This window comes from Taudactylus pleione, unplaced genomic scaffold (genome assembly GCF_031769625.1).
Source record: "Taudactylus pleione unplaced genomic scaffold, aTauple2 ptg000535l, whole genome shotgun sequence".
NCBI classification, from domain to species: domain Eukaryota; kingdom Metazoa; phylum Chordata; class Amphibia; order Anura; family Myobatrachidae; genus Taudactylus; species Taudactylus pleione.
Genome location: NW_028284937.1, coordinates 10,811,503 through 10,826,419, shown reverse-complemented (window position 1 = coordinate 10,826,419; position 14,917 = coordinate 10,811,503). Strand labels below are relative to the sequence as shown.

Below are 14,917 nucleotides of genomic sequence, written 5' to 3'. Positions count from 1 at the left end.
GGAGACCCTGCTACTAGTGACCCCATTTAGGGCAGCTCTGCCAAGGAACGAGCATGTCTTTCTGCCTTGGAGATGAAGTACCAACCAATCAGCTCCTGTCACTTTACAGGCTGTTTGAAAAATGACAGGAGCTGATTGGTTGGTACTCTATTCACTAGGACCTGGAGAGAGAAAGACTCCAGTGTGGGATATGAGAGCATCGGGGTCTATTTACTAAGCCTCAGAGAGAGATACATCTCCCCACAGGGGGAGATGTATCAAGTCTTCTAAAGAGTGAACAAGTGGGAGAGCAACCAATCATTTTATAGAATGTACTTGAAAAATGCTAGTTAGAAGCTGATTGGTTGTTATGGACAACTTCTCCACTTGGATACATGTCACCCATAAATATCCTTCATTCGGGTCTTGATTGTCACCACAGCGTAGGCTATGAGCAGCAGCTGGCAGCTTCTCATCTATGAGAAAGAGGGGGCGGGTGCAGGGGGTTGTCTAGGACTCACGCACTGGCCCTGCTCTTTGGTAATGTAATACACTTAGTTTGCCACCAATGCGCATTAATATATGTGCAGTGCAGCCGAGGTCTGCGCTGGTCGTTAGGCGACGTTTTGCTGGGAAGTGCAGAAGCAGTTTCACAAGAGCAAGATTATTAAATTGAGTTAGAGAGGGGGTCTGGGTGCATTTTTAGTTGCGTTCCTGGGTGTGCAGAAGGACACAAGACTAGTAACACTTCACAAAAAACACTTATAAACACCATATAATAAAGGAACTCCCTCATAGGCTCTTTGTTATTTAAGCCATTAATAAATCTAAAATAAACAAAAACATTTTTTTTTTTTAAAAGAATAAAGCGCCGATACAAAAGTTGCGAGAAGCTGGACTTGGAACATTTACACTTTAGCACGATGCGCCGCTTCAGACTTTTACCCACTTTCTTGCAAATTTATGCGCGTGTCTATTTTCCGGAGGAGCCTCTATGGAGAAACTCACTGGTGCTTCCCACCCACTCCACTTTGATTACCTGCATAATGTGAAATTAGGATCCTGTATGTTTTAATAAGGTGCCTCACCATACCTAAATGTCCTGACCACTGTATTACAGTAAAATACATTTGTATTAGCCTAAAATGGGGAAAAAAATGAACTACAAGCTTTCTATATACATCCTTAATATCTTCTGAACTTTTTCTTGTAGCTGTTTGAAGTACAGGTTGAGTCTCCCATATCCAAATATTCCGAAATACGAAATTTTTTTGGCATGACTGAGATAATGAAACCTTTGAGTTTTGATGGTTCAATGTACACAAACTTTGTCTAAGGCACAAATAATTACAAATATTGTATAAAATGACCTATAGGCTGTGTGTATAAGGTGTATATGAAACATAAATGAATTTCATTTCTGTACACAAACTTTGTTTGAGCCACAAAATTATTGAATATATTGTATAAAATGACCAGCAGGCTGTGTGTATAAGGTGTATATAACACATAAATGCATTCTGTGTGTATATTTGGGCCCTATTCCCAAGATATTTCATTATGGTATGCAATTATTCCAAAATACGGAATATTCCGTTATCCAAAATACCCCTGGTCCCAAGCATTTTGGATATGGGAGACTCAACCTGTAATACTAAAGGGCACATTGCTATCATGTTAGAGATCCACTTTAGGGAGGCATAGCCCCGGTCTTTTATACTTGAAATGGACTGAAAACTGCTACAAATATAAAACGTGTATAAATATGATATCTAATATTTCTTCTTTGCACTTGAATTTCATAGGTTCTGGGTAGACAGCTAGTATCGGCTCAGCGCAGTTGGCCGAGTATCACATGGAGAGCTGCAAGTACTACATTTAAGGTGAGGAATGACTTTGTAGTCAAGGGCAACAGGGCTACTTGTGGCATATTTCTGTTCCTGTCTTTAGTTGAGCTAATGATATTTTTATTGTCTCATCCTCAAGTTTCAGATTTTCTATGAGACCTAACTAAACTTAAAAAACAAAAAAAAACTAAATCAATTAATACCGGCTTGTATCTGTCATGGAGCATACACACGGTCAGATTTGTCAGATCTGTCAGATGAACGATTGAACGATTTTACCAAAGATTTGAACGATTTTTGACTGCATTAAAATGAATGGAATCGTCCAAGTCTGACTGCAAACACATCAGATGTCAGATATCGTTATCTGACCATCGGGAACGCGCATCGTTCAAATCGTTCATCTGACAGATATGTCAGATTTTCCTTCAGATATGAACGATTTTTTAAATCGTTATCGTTCAGCTCTGAAGAAAAATCTGACCGTGTGTATGCTCCATCATACTACATTTTCTCGGATGTTTTAAGTCACCCAATTTTCTTGGATGTGTAAATCTTCCCCGGTGTTAAAGTCACTCAGATTCCTTTTCCATAGAGATGTATCCCTTCATGTGTAGCTTTCAAGTATTGCCGCACAATGCACCTGTAAGTAGGCATAACTCATAATTGGGATTAAAGCTGAGCACAGACCTAACGACTAATAACTATAAAAAATATATAGTGAAGGGCGACGTCATGTGTCGCTGCTCCAAGCAGCTGCTAAATGGAAGTAGTCAGCCTCCTGTGTATCAATGAGTAAAAGCAATAAGCAGCGCTAAAGATAAATGGTACAATAGAAATGTAATAATAAAAAACATAAAAAAACATTACTTAGTATAGGCACATAAAGAAAGGATTCAAAAAATTAATACATGTATCCATACATCGATGTATATAATGTATAATAAATCTAAAAAGGCATATGTTGTATAAAACCTGTAGGCACTGGAATAGTAGAACTGAAGCAATAAATAAGCACCAGATGGAAGTCTTTAGATGGCAAAAAAAAACCAGTTTAAATGTTATTTGGTTTACTGGCCTGTGATAAAACCTTGGAGGGATCCTTAATTAGCGATGGTCTCGCAGTCAATGATTTTCCAACGCAAGCCGATGGAGCCTCGTAATAGCCAGTTGCTGGAAATATTGCACATAGTCCCAAATCCAGACAGCGTCCCAATGAATGGGTTCCAGACTATAGATAGACAGTAATTAATTAGTCAATGTCTTGATAGACACCAGATGTTAGACAGTTAATAGTTAGACAAGGATAAAAGTTCGACACAGACAAAAGTAAGACACACTAAAGTTAGACATGTAAAATGTTGGGCAGGTATAAAAGGTCAACAGGGTCAAAAGTTCGACATGAAAATGGTCGACACATATTTTTTATTTTTTTTAGGGTTAGGCACTTACTGGAGTGTTAGGGTTATGCACTTACCCCCACGGTTAGGGTTAGGCACTTACCCAGATGGTTAGGGTTAGGCACCAGGAGGGAGGGTTAGGGTGAAGATTAGGGCTAAAAATAAAAAAAAAATGATTGTCGACCATTTTGTGTCGACCATTTTCACGTCGAACTTTTGACCCTGTCGACCTTTTATACCTGTCGAACTTTCTTCATGTCTAACTTTAGTGTGTCTGACTTTTGTTTGTGTCTAACTTTTTTCCCTGTCTGACTATTGACTAATCTGGTGTCTATCTAGACATTGTCTAACTAATTACTGTCTATCTCTTATACCACACCCCCAATGAATGGGAAGGTGCTTGCTTCCAAAGTGACAAGTGCCAATAGCCAGAGTAAAACCACCAATGCGTTTCACAGCATAGAAGCAGCTTTTTCAAGGTGTCTGTATGCCTGCAGATCCTCCTTTATGTAGTACCTTTCATTAGTGCTTAATAGTCCTCAAGTGTGCCCAATTACAGTAATCATTCACACACACACACACACACACATATATATATATATATATATATTACAAAGAGTGTGTATGTTTATAAATATAATAGGAGGCAAGTCCATATACAGATACAAACTAATACAATCTAAAATTGCATAAAACGCACTTGCTTTAAAATGTACAAGGTCCGATCGTGACAGAAAATATCCCCACTATATTTGTTTACATCCGTCTGAGCTCTCATAGGTTATAGTGGTGTCACGTCGTGTAGAGACCAGGTATCGGCTCTGGAGCGCAGCAGCGCCTTACGTACTAAGGAGTTATATAAGTTCACTAGACAATGAGCAAATCGTAGACCATTTACCGGCAGAAGTAGGTAAAAATAGGGATTTACAAAAAAATATATTATTGTTTATATTAAATAGAAGAAATTATAAAAAAAATGTATAAAATTAAATAAATAAAAAATAAATAAGAACCAGTAAAGGTAGCAGAAAGTAGGGAAGGGGAAAGACACAAAACATACCCAAGGTTACAATATAACATTTAATTCCAATGCTTCGTTTAGTTCACTAGGGAATAAAGAGTTACGTTGGAATGTCCAGTATATCTCCTGTTGACATAATTTTCTGAACCTATCCCTCCATGTAAAGTTGGGGGGATGAATTCCAGTTAAAGAGAGCAAATTAAAGTCCATACAGACCTTATATAGCCATCATCCTTCCCCAATCATTCATGTAAATATCTAATGGTATTGTATAGGGGAGGTGCTCCTGGGAATATAAATGAGCATTGATGAACAAAAAAGAGGAGCCAGATATTCCCAATAAAGGGCACTCACGGACTGATATTCAAATATCCTTATATCAAAAAAGAGTGAACCCCACTAAATATAAAACATAACCTTTATTTCATTTTTAAGATCAGTTCAGCAAAATATTGATTTTTGTAATTTTATAATAAAAATAGTGTACAATGTGATTTAAAACCAGTGTTGTCTCGCACATGGACCAGATAATCACTTACAGTACTATATCACCTTTATTATGATTATAATCATGTACAGTAAGGTCAGTATATTCAGGTTGTCTATTATTGTCTACATTAAATATATACTCGATTATCTGTTAGCCTCATATCTCATTCAATGAGAAAAGGTATTAATAAATGTAATCCCGTTTGATGAATCTATTAGATAACCTCTAGAATCTAATGTGATTGTTTAGTGTGAGCAATTGTTCAACACCATTAAAATGTTTATTCTGGGATATATTAGTCCTCTAGAATCTAATGTGATTGTTTAGTGTGAGCAATTGTTCAACACCATTAAAATGTTTATTCTGGGATATATTAGTTAATCACATATCAATATTAAATAGTGGACACCTTCAATATAGCCACACTGTATTTAGTAGCAGAAATGACAGATGGTAATAAAACCTACGTAACTATGAATCTAATTGATCCCCTGTAAGGTTAATCCTACGTATTTCCTTTAATAAGTATGGAACTATATTGATTCAACAAGTAATCTCATGTTTAGTTACAGGATTTACACTTTTGTATCAACATTTTAATGGTGTTGAACAATTGCTCACCTCCGTCGGGATCTCCGCTATTCGGCCTGCCGGCGTCGGGATTTCTACTGCCGGGCTCTCGTCCGGCAGTCATTCATACCGATCCCAAATTTAGAGATAAAGGCCAGCTCCCTAGTTTTAGCCTTTTGTGTAGACTTGGTTTTTGGGACTAATACAGAAGAAACAATATACTGGATACAATCCCCAAACACGATCTATATCGTGCTGTCGTTCGGAATATTGCATACTGTGTATTGTGTGTTCTGGGATTTAGTGAAATTGGGACCACCGTCACATCGTTTGTTATATCGTACAGTGTGTACCCAGCTTTAGTTCCTTGATTGATTAAAACCTGTATTACCATTTTTTTTTAGTAAATTAAGTTATACAGGCTAAACAAAACAAAAAGACGTACAGGTGTTTGATGGCGGCATACCACTTTAAGTTACATTTTGTGAGTGAGTCTAAGCCACAGAAATATGTCAGTTTTTATTACCGTACTGTTGTACATATAGTGTAACTTTATTTTATCTTTCACCTCAGGCCTCCGACCTGCAAATAGAATTAAACAAACAACCGAAGGAGAAGCCGCCAGTGGCAGACTTAGTATTCGGAAAAACGTTCACAGACCACATGCTGACAATAGAATGGACCAATGAGAAAGGCTGGGGTAAGCCCCACATTAAGCCCTTCCAAAACCTTTCCCTTCACCCTGCCTCCTCTGCCCTGCACTACTCTGTTGAGGTAAGTTGCTATAACGGTGTTCTCAAAGTGCTAATATCTACTCACTGCGGACTAATAACGATCATTCCGTGATTGCATTAAGAGCTTATTAATATATAATAATGCAGAAGTTGTGTTACTTGTAACGTTTAGACAGTGTTGTGGTGTATTTTACAGAGATCTGATAATAATTCATTGAAAAGCCATGACTGGCTTCACCATACAAGTTTAGCGTTTATAACTGTGAATTAAGGCTTCTCTCTGGTATAATAGGGAAAGTGCCACAATTGGCCTAGGGGTTTTAAATGGCACATCCTAAACTGTGGCCCATTATAACAGTTCTGCTGGTTTTTGTTTGTTTGTTGAATACTGAACAGGATTGCAGAGTTATCACTCTGTGTCTCCTAGGCTGGTCTGCATGTAGATTTGATGAATATAATATTGAGCCTCTATGGAGAAACTCACTGGTGCTTCCCACCCACTCCACTTTGATTACCTGCATAATGTGAAATTAGGATCCTGTATGTTTTAATAAGGTGCCTCACCATACCTAAATGTCCTGACCACTGTATTACAGTAAAATACATTTGTATTAGCCTAAAATGGGGAAAAAAATGAACTACAAGCTTTCTATATACATCCTTAATATCTTCTGAACTTTTTCTTGTAGCTGTTTGAGGGTATGAAAGCCTACAGAGGAAAAGATAATCAAGTTCGTCTCTTTCGACCCACATTGAACATGGAGAGAATGCACCGGACAGCACTCAGATCCAGTCTGCCTGTAAGTGTATTTTAAGACATGAATACGCACATAGAATATACTTTGGTGTATTAAATCTGTCCATTGTACTGCGGATGATCCTAAGTTGTGCAGGCTAATAACTTGTAGTAAGTGTTAGGGGCTCATTTCTTTGTTTTTGAGGAAGGGGATGATGTATAAAGGGCATGGACACAGCATAACTTGTAGTTGTATAACTTGTCATTATACGTTTTGTACCTGGCATGCAACCTGTTCTTCTGTTATTTCACCTTTACTCTGGAGCATCTAGACAAGTGTTCTCAAACGCTGTCCTCAGGACCCCGCACAGGTTACGTTTTCAGGGTCACCAAGCAGGTGCACAGGTATATTCATTGCTCACTGACACATTTTAGAAGCTCCACATACTTATTTCACTTTTGATTCTGAGAGGAGACCTGGAAAACATGCACTGTTTGGGGACCTGAGGACCGAGTTTGAGAACCTGTGATCCAGGGTTGTTTTAAGAGAGGAGGGGACCTGTGTGCAGATTCAATGCAGGCCCCCTCCTCCCTCTAGCGGTGCCACAATAGATTCTGGCTTAGAGCCAGAATCTACTGCGCATGCGCAGGTCTACGGGAAAATGGCGCCCGTGCCGTTTTCCAGGGGACAGCAGTACTGCGCATGCGCGAGTCACCGGGAAAACGTTGGCCGCCATTTTCCCAGTGATTGTTGCTGCTCTGCAGCGCCGCCCCTGCTGTGATCTAGACTGAATGGCAAGGGAAATATATTAAATTCCTACAATATTTCCATGTTTGCTGTGCTGTGGTTGGAGTGTCAGTCACAACCCTTTCAGTACCAAAATTGTTTATCAATTACATAGGAGAATTGCATTTTTAATATGAAAATTTGCTGTTTCTTTGGAAGCGCTGCTGTAATTGACAGGTTATTGGTACTGTAAGAGCTCAGCCTTTTCTGATATTATTTATTATTAATTTACAGTCCTTTGACAAGGCCGAGCTTCTAGAGTGTCTGAGGAGACTAATTGACCTTGAGCGAGATTGGGTTCCAAAATCTACCACTGCCAGTCTCTATATTCGACCAACTTTTATTGGCACGGAGGTAAGTTTGGAGCTTATATATATATATATTTAATACATACACACACACATATACATATATATATATATATATATATATCTCTCTCTCTCTCTCATAGAGGGGGCGCTCCATAGTGCATAAAAGTTTTATTTATAAAACATCCACTAAAACACTTGTCTCAAGGTTTGACTTGTACTAAATAGAGAAATATTATAGGTATATCACCAAATCCACACTGTCCTATCAGGTGTCTTGCACACTCCTCCTCAATATATCTGCATCACCGTGTTCACTCCATAAGACGGACACCACGGCTGCATGTATCTAGTTTTTAATGCACCATTAAAACGTGGCAGTCAAACTGATTGGCTGGTAGTTATAATTGTACAGTTGTATGCTGTGTACAGATGTATGAGCACTTATTTTATGGTCAGATCGGAAGATTGGAGCTTCCATCCTGCTTAAAAGATGCATTATCGTGCATATTGTGTAGTGTGTACATGATCTGACTGACCTAGTTAATTTAAAAACTTCACCTCTGATGATCTTTAGGTCATAAGGAACAGATAATTGAGTGTCTACACAGGAAATCTGATGTTCTCAGGATCGTTTCCTCTTTCAGACAAGAAAATCAAAATTGTGTATTGTTTCTCATATCTGTCATGTGTGTGCCTAGCTTTAGTAACTAATACACCTGTGCATTAGCGAGGTTGTATGTGCAAAACATGAACTATTAGGAGGCTTGAGGACTAATTATATTCAATATTCAATTGCCGGCGAAAAGCCAATCGCCAATCTGGACTTATCCCCTTATTCAATTCTTCCGAGTTTTCGCCAGTGCGGAAAGTCAGTGGTTCGAACCCAGTGATAAAGTATAACCTATGAATAGGTGTCGAAAAAAAGTGCAGAATTGGGGTTTTGGGGTACAAACTTCCAAAAACCACCCTGCACCCCTTGGATATTCTGTGTCAAAATTTTTTAAAAAACTATCACAGGAAACCCCAAAAAAGTACTTTAATTTTGGGGGCGAAAAAAAAGATTGGGGGACAAAATTCTAAACTAGCGAAATAGACTCAGGAGGGGTCCCCAAGTATGCGCCAGGTGTTTTTTTTTTTTTTATAAGATCCAGAAAGAAAGAAGACTCCTTCATGGGGGCACTGCTATGAAAAATAGTTAAAATTTAACTTTTAATGAATTAAGAAGTAAGAAGATGTACAAACAACAGACAAACGCCAGTTACATATAACATAAATAACAATCATACATAGAACATAAAGTTACCTTCTATCTATACGAATTAAGAGTGATAAATTCAATTAAGCGCTCAATTGGCTTATATGATAATACACACACTGGGTTCCACAACTGGTTCAAAATCTATCTGAAAATAATCAGAAGAACCACCTGATAATTTCAATTGTACTGCATCCAATTGCTAAAACTCAGCACCTTTAGCTCATAATAGCAGTCCAGTTAGCTAACTCAAAAGTCTGTTAGCACATCAGCTAGTTGTAACTTAATCACAACGTATATGTCACTTATTATAGGAACAAAAAATCATAATTTCTGAAACAGATCCCCGTACATCGATACGTCCCTCTATGAAAGATTAATTTTAGCAGAGTTAATGTACAAAGAATTGTTGTCAGCAGATGGTATATGCTTAATATTTAGACCATAAGTAAGCATTCTGAATGACATAGTCTATTCAGTACTTGTGAAATGGTATAACAAGCACTGAACTCCTAGGAGATATACATAATAGTGTCCTTCAGAGATTCAATACCAACATAATCTCAATATGTACGCAAAATATTCTTTTGAGACAAGGAGCTTATGTGCTGAAAATAAAACCCAGCACCTAATTCGTATCTCTGTATCACATTATCTGTTTTGCCAGAATTTTAATTGGATCAGCATATAAAGAGATTGTTGCCAACAATTAGATGTCTTATAGAAAAATTCATAAATGAGTTATCACAACGACACAATATATTCAGTTCTTATTATCTTAAACAACAGACACTGAGTTGCTAGAAGACATATATAATGGTGTCCTCCAAGGACTTCGTACTGTAACATGATACTCTGTTGCAGAGTTCTAAGATCTGATACAATTGGTAAATACCCACACCTGATCCAAAAATATGCTACAGTGTCACAAAGAAGTATACACGTTATCCAATTATGAGTAATACTATGGGTAAATATTAATCATCCCGGGGACTGCCATTCAAACAGAAATTTACATGAAAGCATACCCTGGATTTATCCCTTATACACGCGTATACAGTAATAAAAATAATTTTAAGCTGCAATGCTTGTCAGGTAGAAATTATGTTAGTTAAAAGCAATGGTATCAAAACACCATATACTTAGCTCATGTATCGAATACTGAACACCTATCCAAAGCGTTGCTTGTCAATGTTTGTGATCACAGCAGGCGGGAGTCTGTGTGTGTATATCGCGGCAAGGAACAGGTCGGAGTGGTGAAAGCAACAGGAGGCTTCTTCCACAGTGTTACACAGGATGGTGCCTGACCGCTCCGTCTGCTGACCTCGCTCTAATGCATCTCATGCTTCATGATTGATGACGTACGTTTCGCACTTGGAGTAGCTTGGTCACATCATAGTGATGTATGCCTGGGAGATCCCTTTGTTTAAGGGGGAAGTAAACCAATCAGGTGTGACTATTTTTTTAGAAGAAGGCCGTCCGCACTTAGTGGGTAACCATGATGATTGGATGTAAACCCTGATAGTGCCCTCAACACTTAGTAGTCACAAGTAAAGGGGCAATAGCAGATGCCACATCAAGGCCTAAATTAAGGGATGTCAATACATCCATATGTTACTATATGTGCATATATACCTAAATATAGGGACATTGATCGAAAAACGCATATCATAATAGAAATAGTAAATCCCAAATTAATAACGGACAGAATAACAGTAATTGAAAACCACTGAGCATTAATAGCACAAAATCAATAAATACCATCCTAAATTAACACAGTATTGATTACATATAACTGATTATTTAATCAATTTACTGGTTCAGGAATATTAATAAACAGATAAAAAGCATCATGCCCGTTGCTATTCCATCCTGTTCATACATTGTAATTAAACCTGTTACACCACCCACATATTCTACACAAGTTTTATATGTACTTAAGAGGGAAATAAGCACAATTTCGTATTATATAGATTTGGAGAACATATGTATGCCACATCAATACGTAAGCCATAGCACATAAAGTAATTAGAATAATTAATTGATACATTAGTAACTATATCAATCATAATAGAACATACAAAATGTTAGTATAGATACCACAGCTATAGGCTAAGTGTAACTCTTATGCAGCTCAAGAAAACATAGCTCAAAAAACAATCGTGACCAATTTAATGAGGGGGCTACATTAGATTCTGAATATAATACCCAGTATACTTTTATCACACATTGTTATCCATATAGCCAGAAAGCCCTAGAATGTAAAAATCTAGCTATTTAAAAGCTCCGATGTAGAAATAGAGTATAATGACTCGCTGAATAAGATACTGAGTGAAAAACTGCATTCTTAAAGGAAAGGACTATAGTTGATGTACTCATTCAGCCCCCCCGGAGATAGAGCTCCCAATCTAAATGTCCAAAAGCTCTCATGTTTTAGGAGTTCTTGTGTGAGATCACCACCTCTTATCCCTAGACATATTTGCTCAAGACCAAAAGCTTTAAGGTTCTTTAGATTTCCGTTGTGTTTATGATGGAAATGCTTGGCTACCACTGTCAACTCATTAAACTTTGCAAGGTCTGAGGCAGCATTTCTCACATTGCCCACATGTTCCAAAATGCGTTCTTTTAGCATTCTCGTCATCATACCTATGTATCTTATATTACAGTCACATGTGACACAATAAATTACACCTTTTGTTCTACAGTTAATGTAATTCATAATTTCCATATTCTGACCATATTTGTCTGTCACTTTTTTTGTCTTGGTCATATAAAGACAGGCTTTGCAAGATCCACATGGGTATGAGCCTTTTATCTTAGATGGTCTATCAATTGTACGTTTAAAATGACTTTGAGTAAGTTGGTCCCGTAGGTTGGAAGATCTTCTCCAACTTAATGAGACCCTATCTCCTATAATTTTCGTCAGATCCTTATCCAAATGCAGTACATGCCAATGTTTTTGTATGATGTCCCTTATGTTTCTCCATTCCAAACAGAAATCTCCTACAAATCTTATCACCTCATTGTTTTCTTCAATCCTTTTAGTATTTCCAAAAATAAGACTTTCTCTATCAGTCTCATGTGTCAAAGACCTGGCCCTTTTAATGCTCCTATTACTGTATCCTCGTTGTTTCATTCTAGATGATAACATCCTACACTGTTGTTTGTAAGCCTCTGAAGCCAAGCAGTTACGCCGTAGGCGTAGAAATTCCCCTTTAGGGATGTTTTCTATTGCGGGTGGAAAATGCGAACTTGTTTGGTGTAATACACTATTCGTCGCAGTCCTTTTCCGGTACAGGTCTGTTGCAAGCATCCCTTCAGAGTTTTTATAAATCTTTAGGTCCAGAAAGGAGACCGATGTATCACTGATATCGTATGTCAGTCTCAAATTGAGACAATTATTATTTAGAACCTGGATAAAGTCCATTAACAGTTTTTTATCTCCATCCCAGATTATAATGATGTCATGTATATATCTGTACCACATCACCACGTGACTCGTATAGTTCTCATGCTCGTCAGAAAAGACGTTTACCCGCTCCCACCAGCCTAGGTACAAATTCGCATAAGTCGGAGCGCAGGCCGAACCCATCGCCGTTCCTCTGGTCTGAATAAAGAACTTATCATCAAATGTAAAAAAGTTGTAATGCAGAACAAAATGTAACAGTTGTAGGATAAGTTCATTATATTCTTCATTATCCTCCATGCTAAGAAAATACTCCACTGCTTTAATTCCTAATGCATGATTGATGCTTGTGGACAAGGATTCCACATCCAGACATACCATTCTTCCAATCTTACATCGTGCAGTTTCTTGAGTATATCCGATGTGTCTCTTACATATGAGGGGAGTGTTAGTACAAAGTGTCTCAAATGCAAATCAATAAATTTACTCACCCCTTCTGATAAACTTCCTATTCCAGACACAATAGGACGGCCAGGTGGACTAATTGGATTTTTATGTATCTTAGGTAGTAGATAGAACGTAGCCACTCTGGGATGTTCTGTCCAAAGGTAGTCATATTCATTGTTGGATATTATACCTACATGTTTGGCATTATCGATGATTCTTTTATGAACTTCTTTAAACGTGTCCATGGGATTTAACAGGATTTGTTGGTAACACTGTTCATCCAATAGCTGTTTGTATGCTTCTTTCATATAAAGTTCTTTAGGCCAAAGAACAATGTTACCCCCTTTATACGATGGCTTGATAATAACATCCTGCCATGTCCTGATGTTCTTCAAGGCTTTTCTCTCATCCCCCGTCAAATTATCATTCCATCTCAATGGTCTTCTCTTAGTATGTAATTCATCCAAGTCCTTAGAAATCAAATTTGTAAAAATCTTAACCTCTGGGCATATGGATTCTGAAGGAAAGAATGTAGATTTCTTCTTACATACAGGTTTCTTGTACCGAGTGATATTAAAAACATCTGATTCTCCTTGTAATTCCTCAAGGGCTTCTAGGGCATTTCGTTCCATTTCTGTTACTTCGTTTTGGATCATACCTGGATCTTGATTTAATGCAAAGTGTTTCTCAAGTAGTAGTTTCCGACTGAAGAGCTTCAAATCCTTTTCCCAATTGAAACGATTAAAACTCGCAGTGGGTGAGAAGGATAAACCCCTTCCCAGGACATCCATTTCGGTTTTGGTAAGTATATGACTTGACAAATTAATTATTCTGAGATTGTCATTCATTTTTTCTGATCCCGAGTTGAGTACCTGCTGGGGGATGGGTATTCCCATCTTGCTTTTCCTCTTTTTATTTGACCTCCTTGTCCTCCTCGTTGTCCTTTGTATCTTCCCCTTGGTCCTCTCTGATCCCCTAAAAAAAGTTGGCTGTTTGTTGCTTCTGTATTGAAGGATGATTTGGAATAATTATTGATGTTCGTCTCGTCCCCAGATGATTCAGGTTCTGATGATGTATAGTTCTCTGTCTTATCTCCAGGGGTTTCTCTCCTATCGATTTTCTTCCATCTGAAGATTCGTCCCAATGCAAAATCCCTCTTATCCCTAGCGAACTTGTTTCTCTTTCTTTCTGTAATAACTTTTTCATACGTATCTAGGTCTTTTTTATTCTGTTCAAATACTTTTTGAAAATGTGCATCATTCTCCCATTGTCCAAATTTTTTGCCTAATCCTTCAATTTCCTTTTCACATTCTTCTAATATAAGGTTGTCATGCTTCAGAAGAATATTAATTAAGTCCTGTGAACACTTAAGTAAAACGCATAGGTATGACGACGAGAATGCTAAAAGAACGCATTTTGGAACATGTGGGCAATGTGAGAAATGCTGCCTCAGACCTTGCGAAGTTTAAACAGTTGACAGTGGTAGCCAAACATTTCTATTATAAGCACAACAGTAATCTAAAAAACCTTAAAGCTTTTGGTCTTGAGCAAATATGTCTAGGGATAAGAGGTGGTGATCTCACACAAGAACTCCTAAAACATGAGAGCTTTTGGACATTTAGATTGGGAGCTCTATCTCCGGGGGGCCTGAATGAGTACATCAACTATAGTCCTTTCCTTTAAGAATGCAGTTTTTTACTCAGTATCTTATTCAGCGAGTCATTATACTCTATTTCTACATCGGAGCTTTTAAATAGCTAGATTTTTACATTCTAGGGCTTTCTGGCTATATGGATAACAATGTGTGCTAAAAGTATACTGGGTATTATATTCAGAATCTAATGTAGCCCCCTCATTAAATTGGTCACGATTGTTTTTTGAGCTATGTTTTCTTGAGCTGCATAAGAGTTACACTTAGCCTATAGCTGTGGTAT

The 14,917-nt window shown here is 37.7% G+C and overlaps 1 protein-coding gene across 1 annotated transcript in view; it reads left to right on the top strand.

Moving 5' to 3' along the window:
- LOC148501110 (branched-chain-amino-acid aminotransferase, cytosolic-like) overlaps positions 1 to 14,917 on the top strand; it is a 52,811-nt gene that overhangs the window by 19,218 nt on the left and 18,676 nt on the right. The window contains exons 2-5 of the mRNA XM_088450955.1: positions 1,785 to 1,862; positions 5,881 to 6,081; positions 6,731 to 6,841; positions 7,799 to 7,918. Coding sequence (XP_088307081.1) covers positions 1,785 to 1,862; positions 5,881 to 6,081; positions 6,731 to 6,841; positions 7,799 to 7,918 — 510 coding nt within the window. The remainder of the gene's footprint in view (positions 1 to 1,784; positions 1,863 to 5,880; positions 6,082 to 6,730; positions 6,842 to 7,798; positions 7,919 to 14,917) is intronic.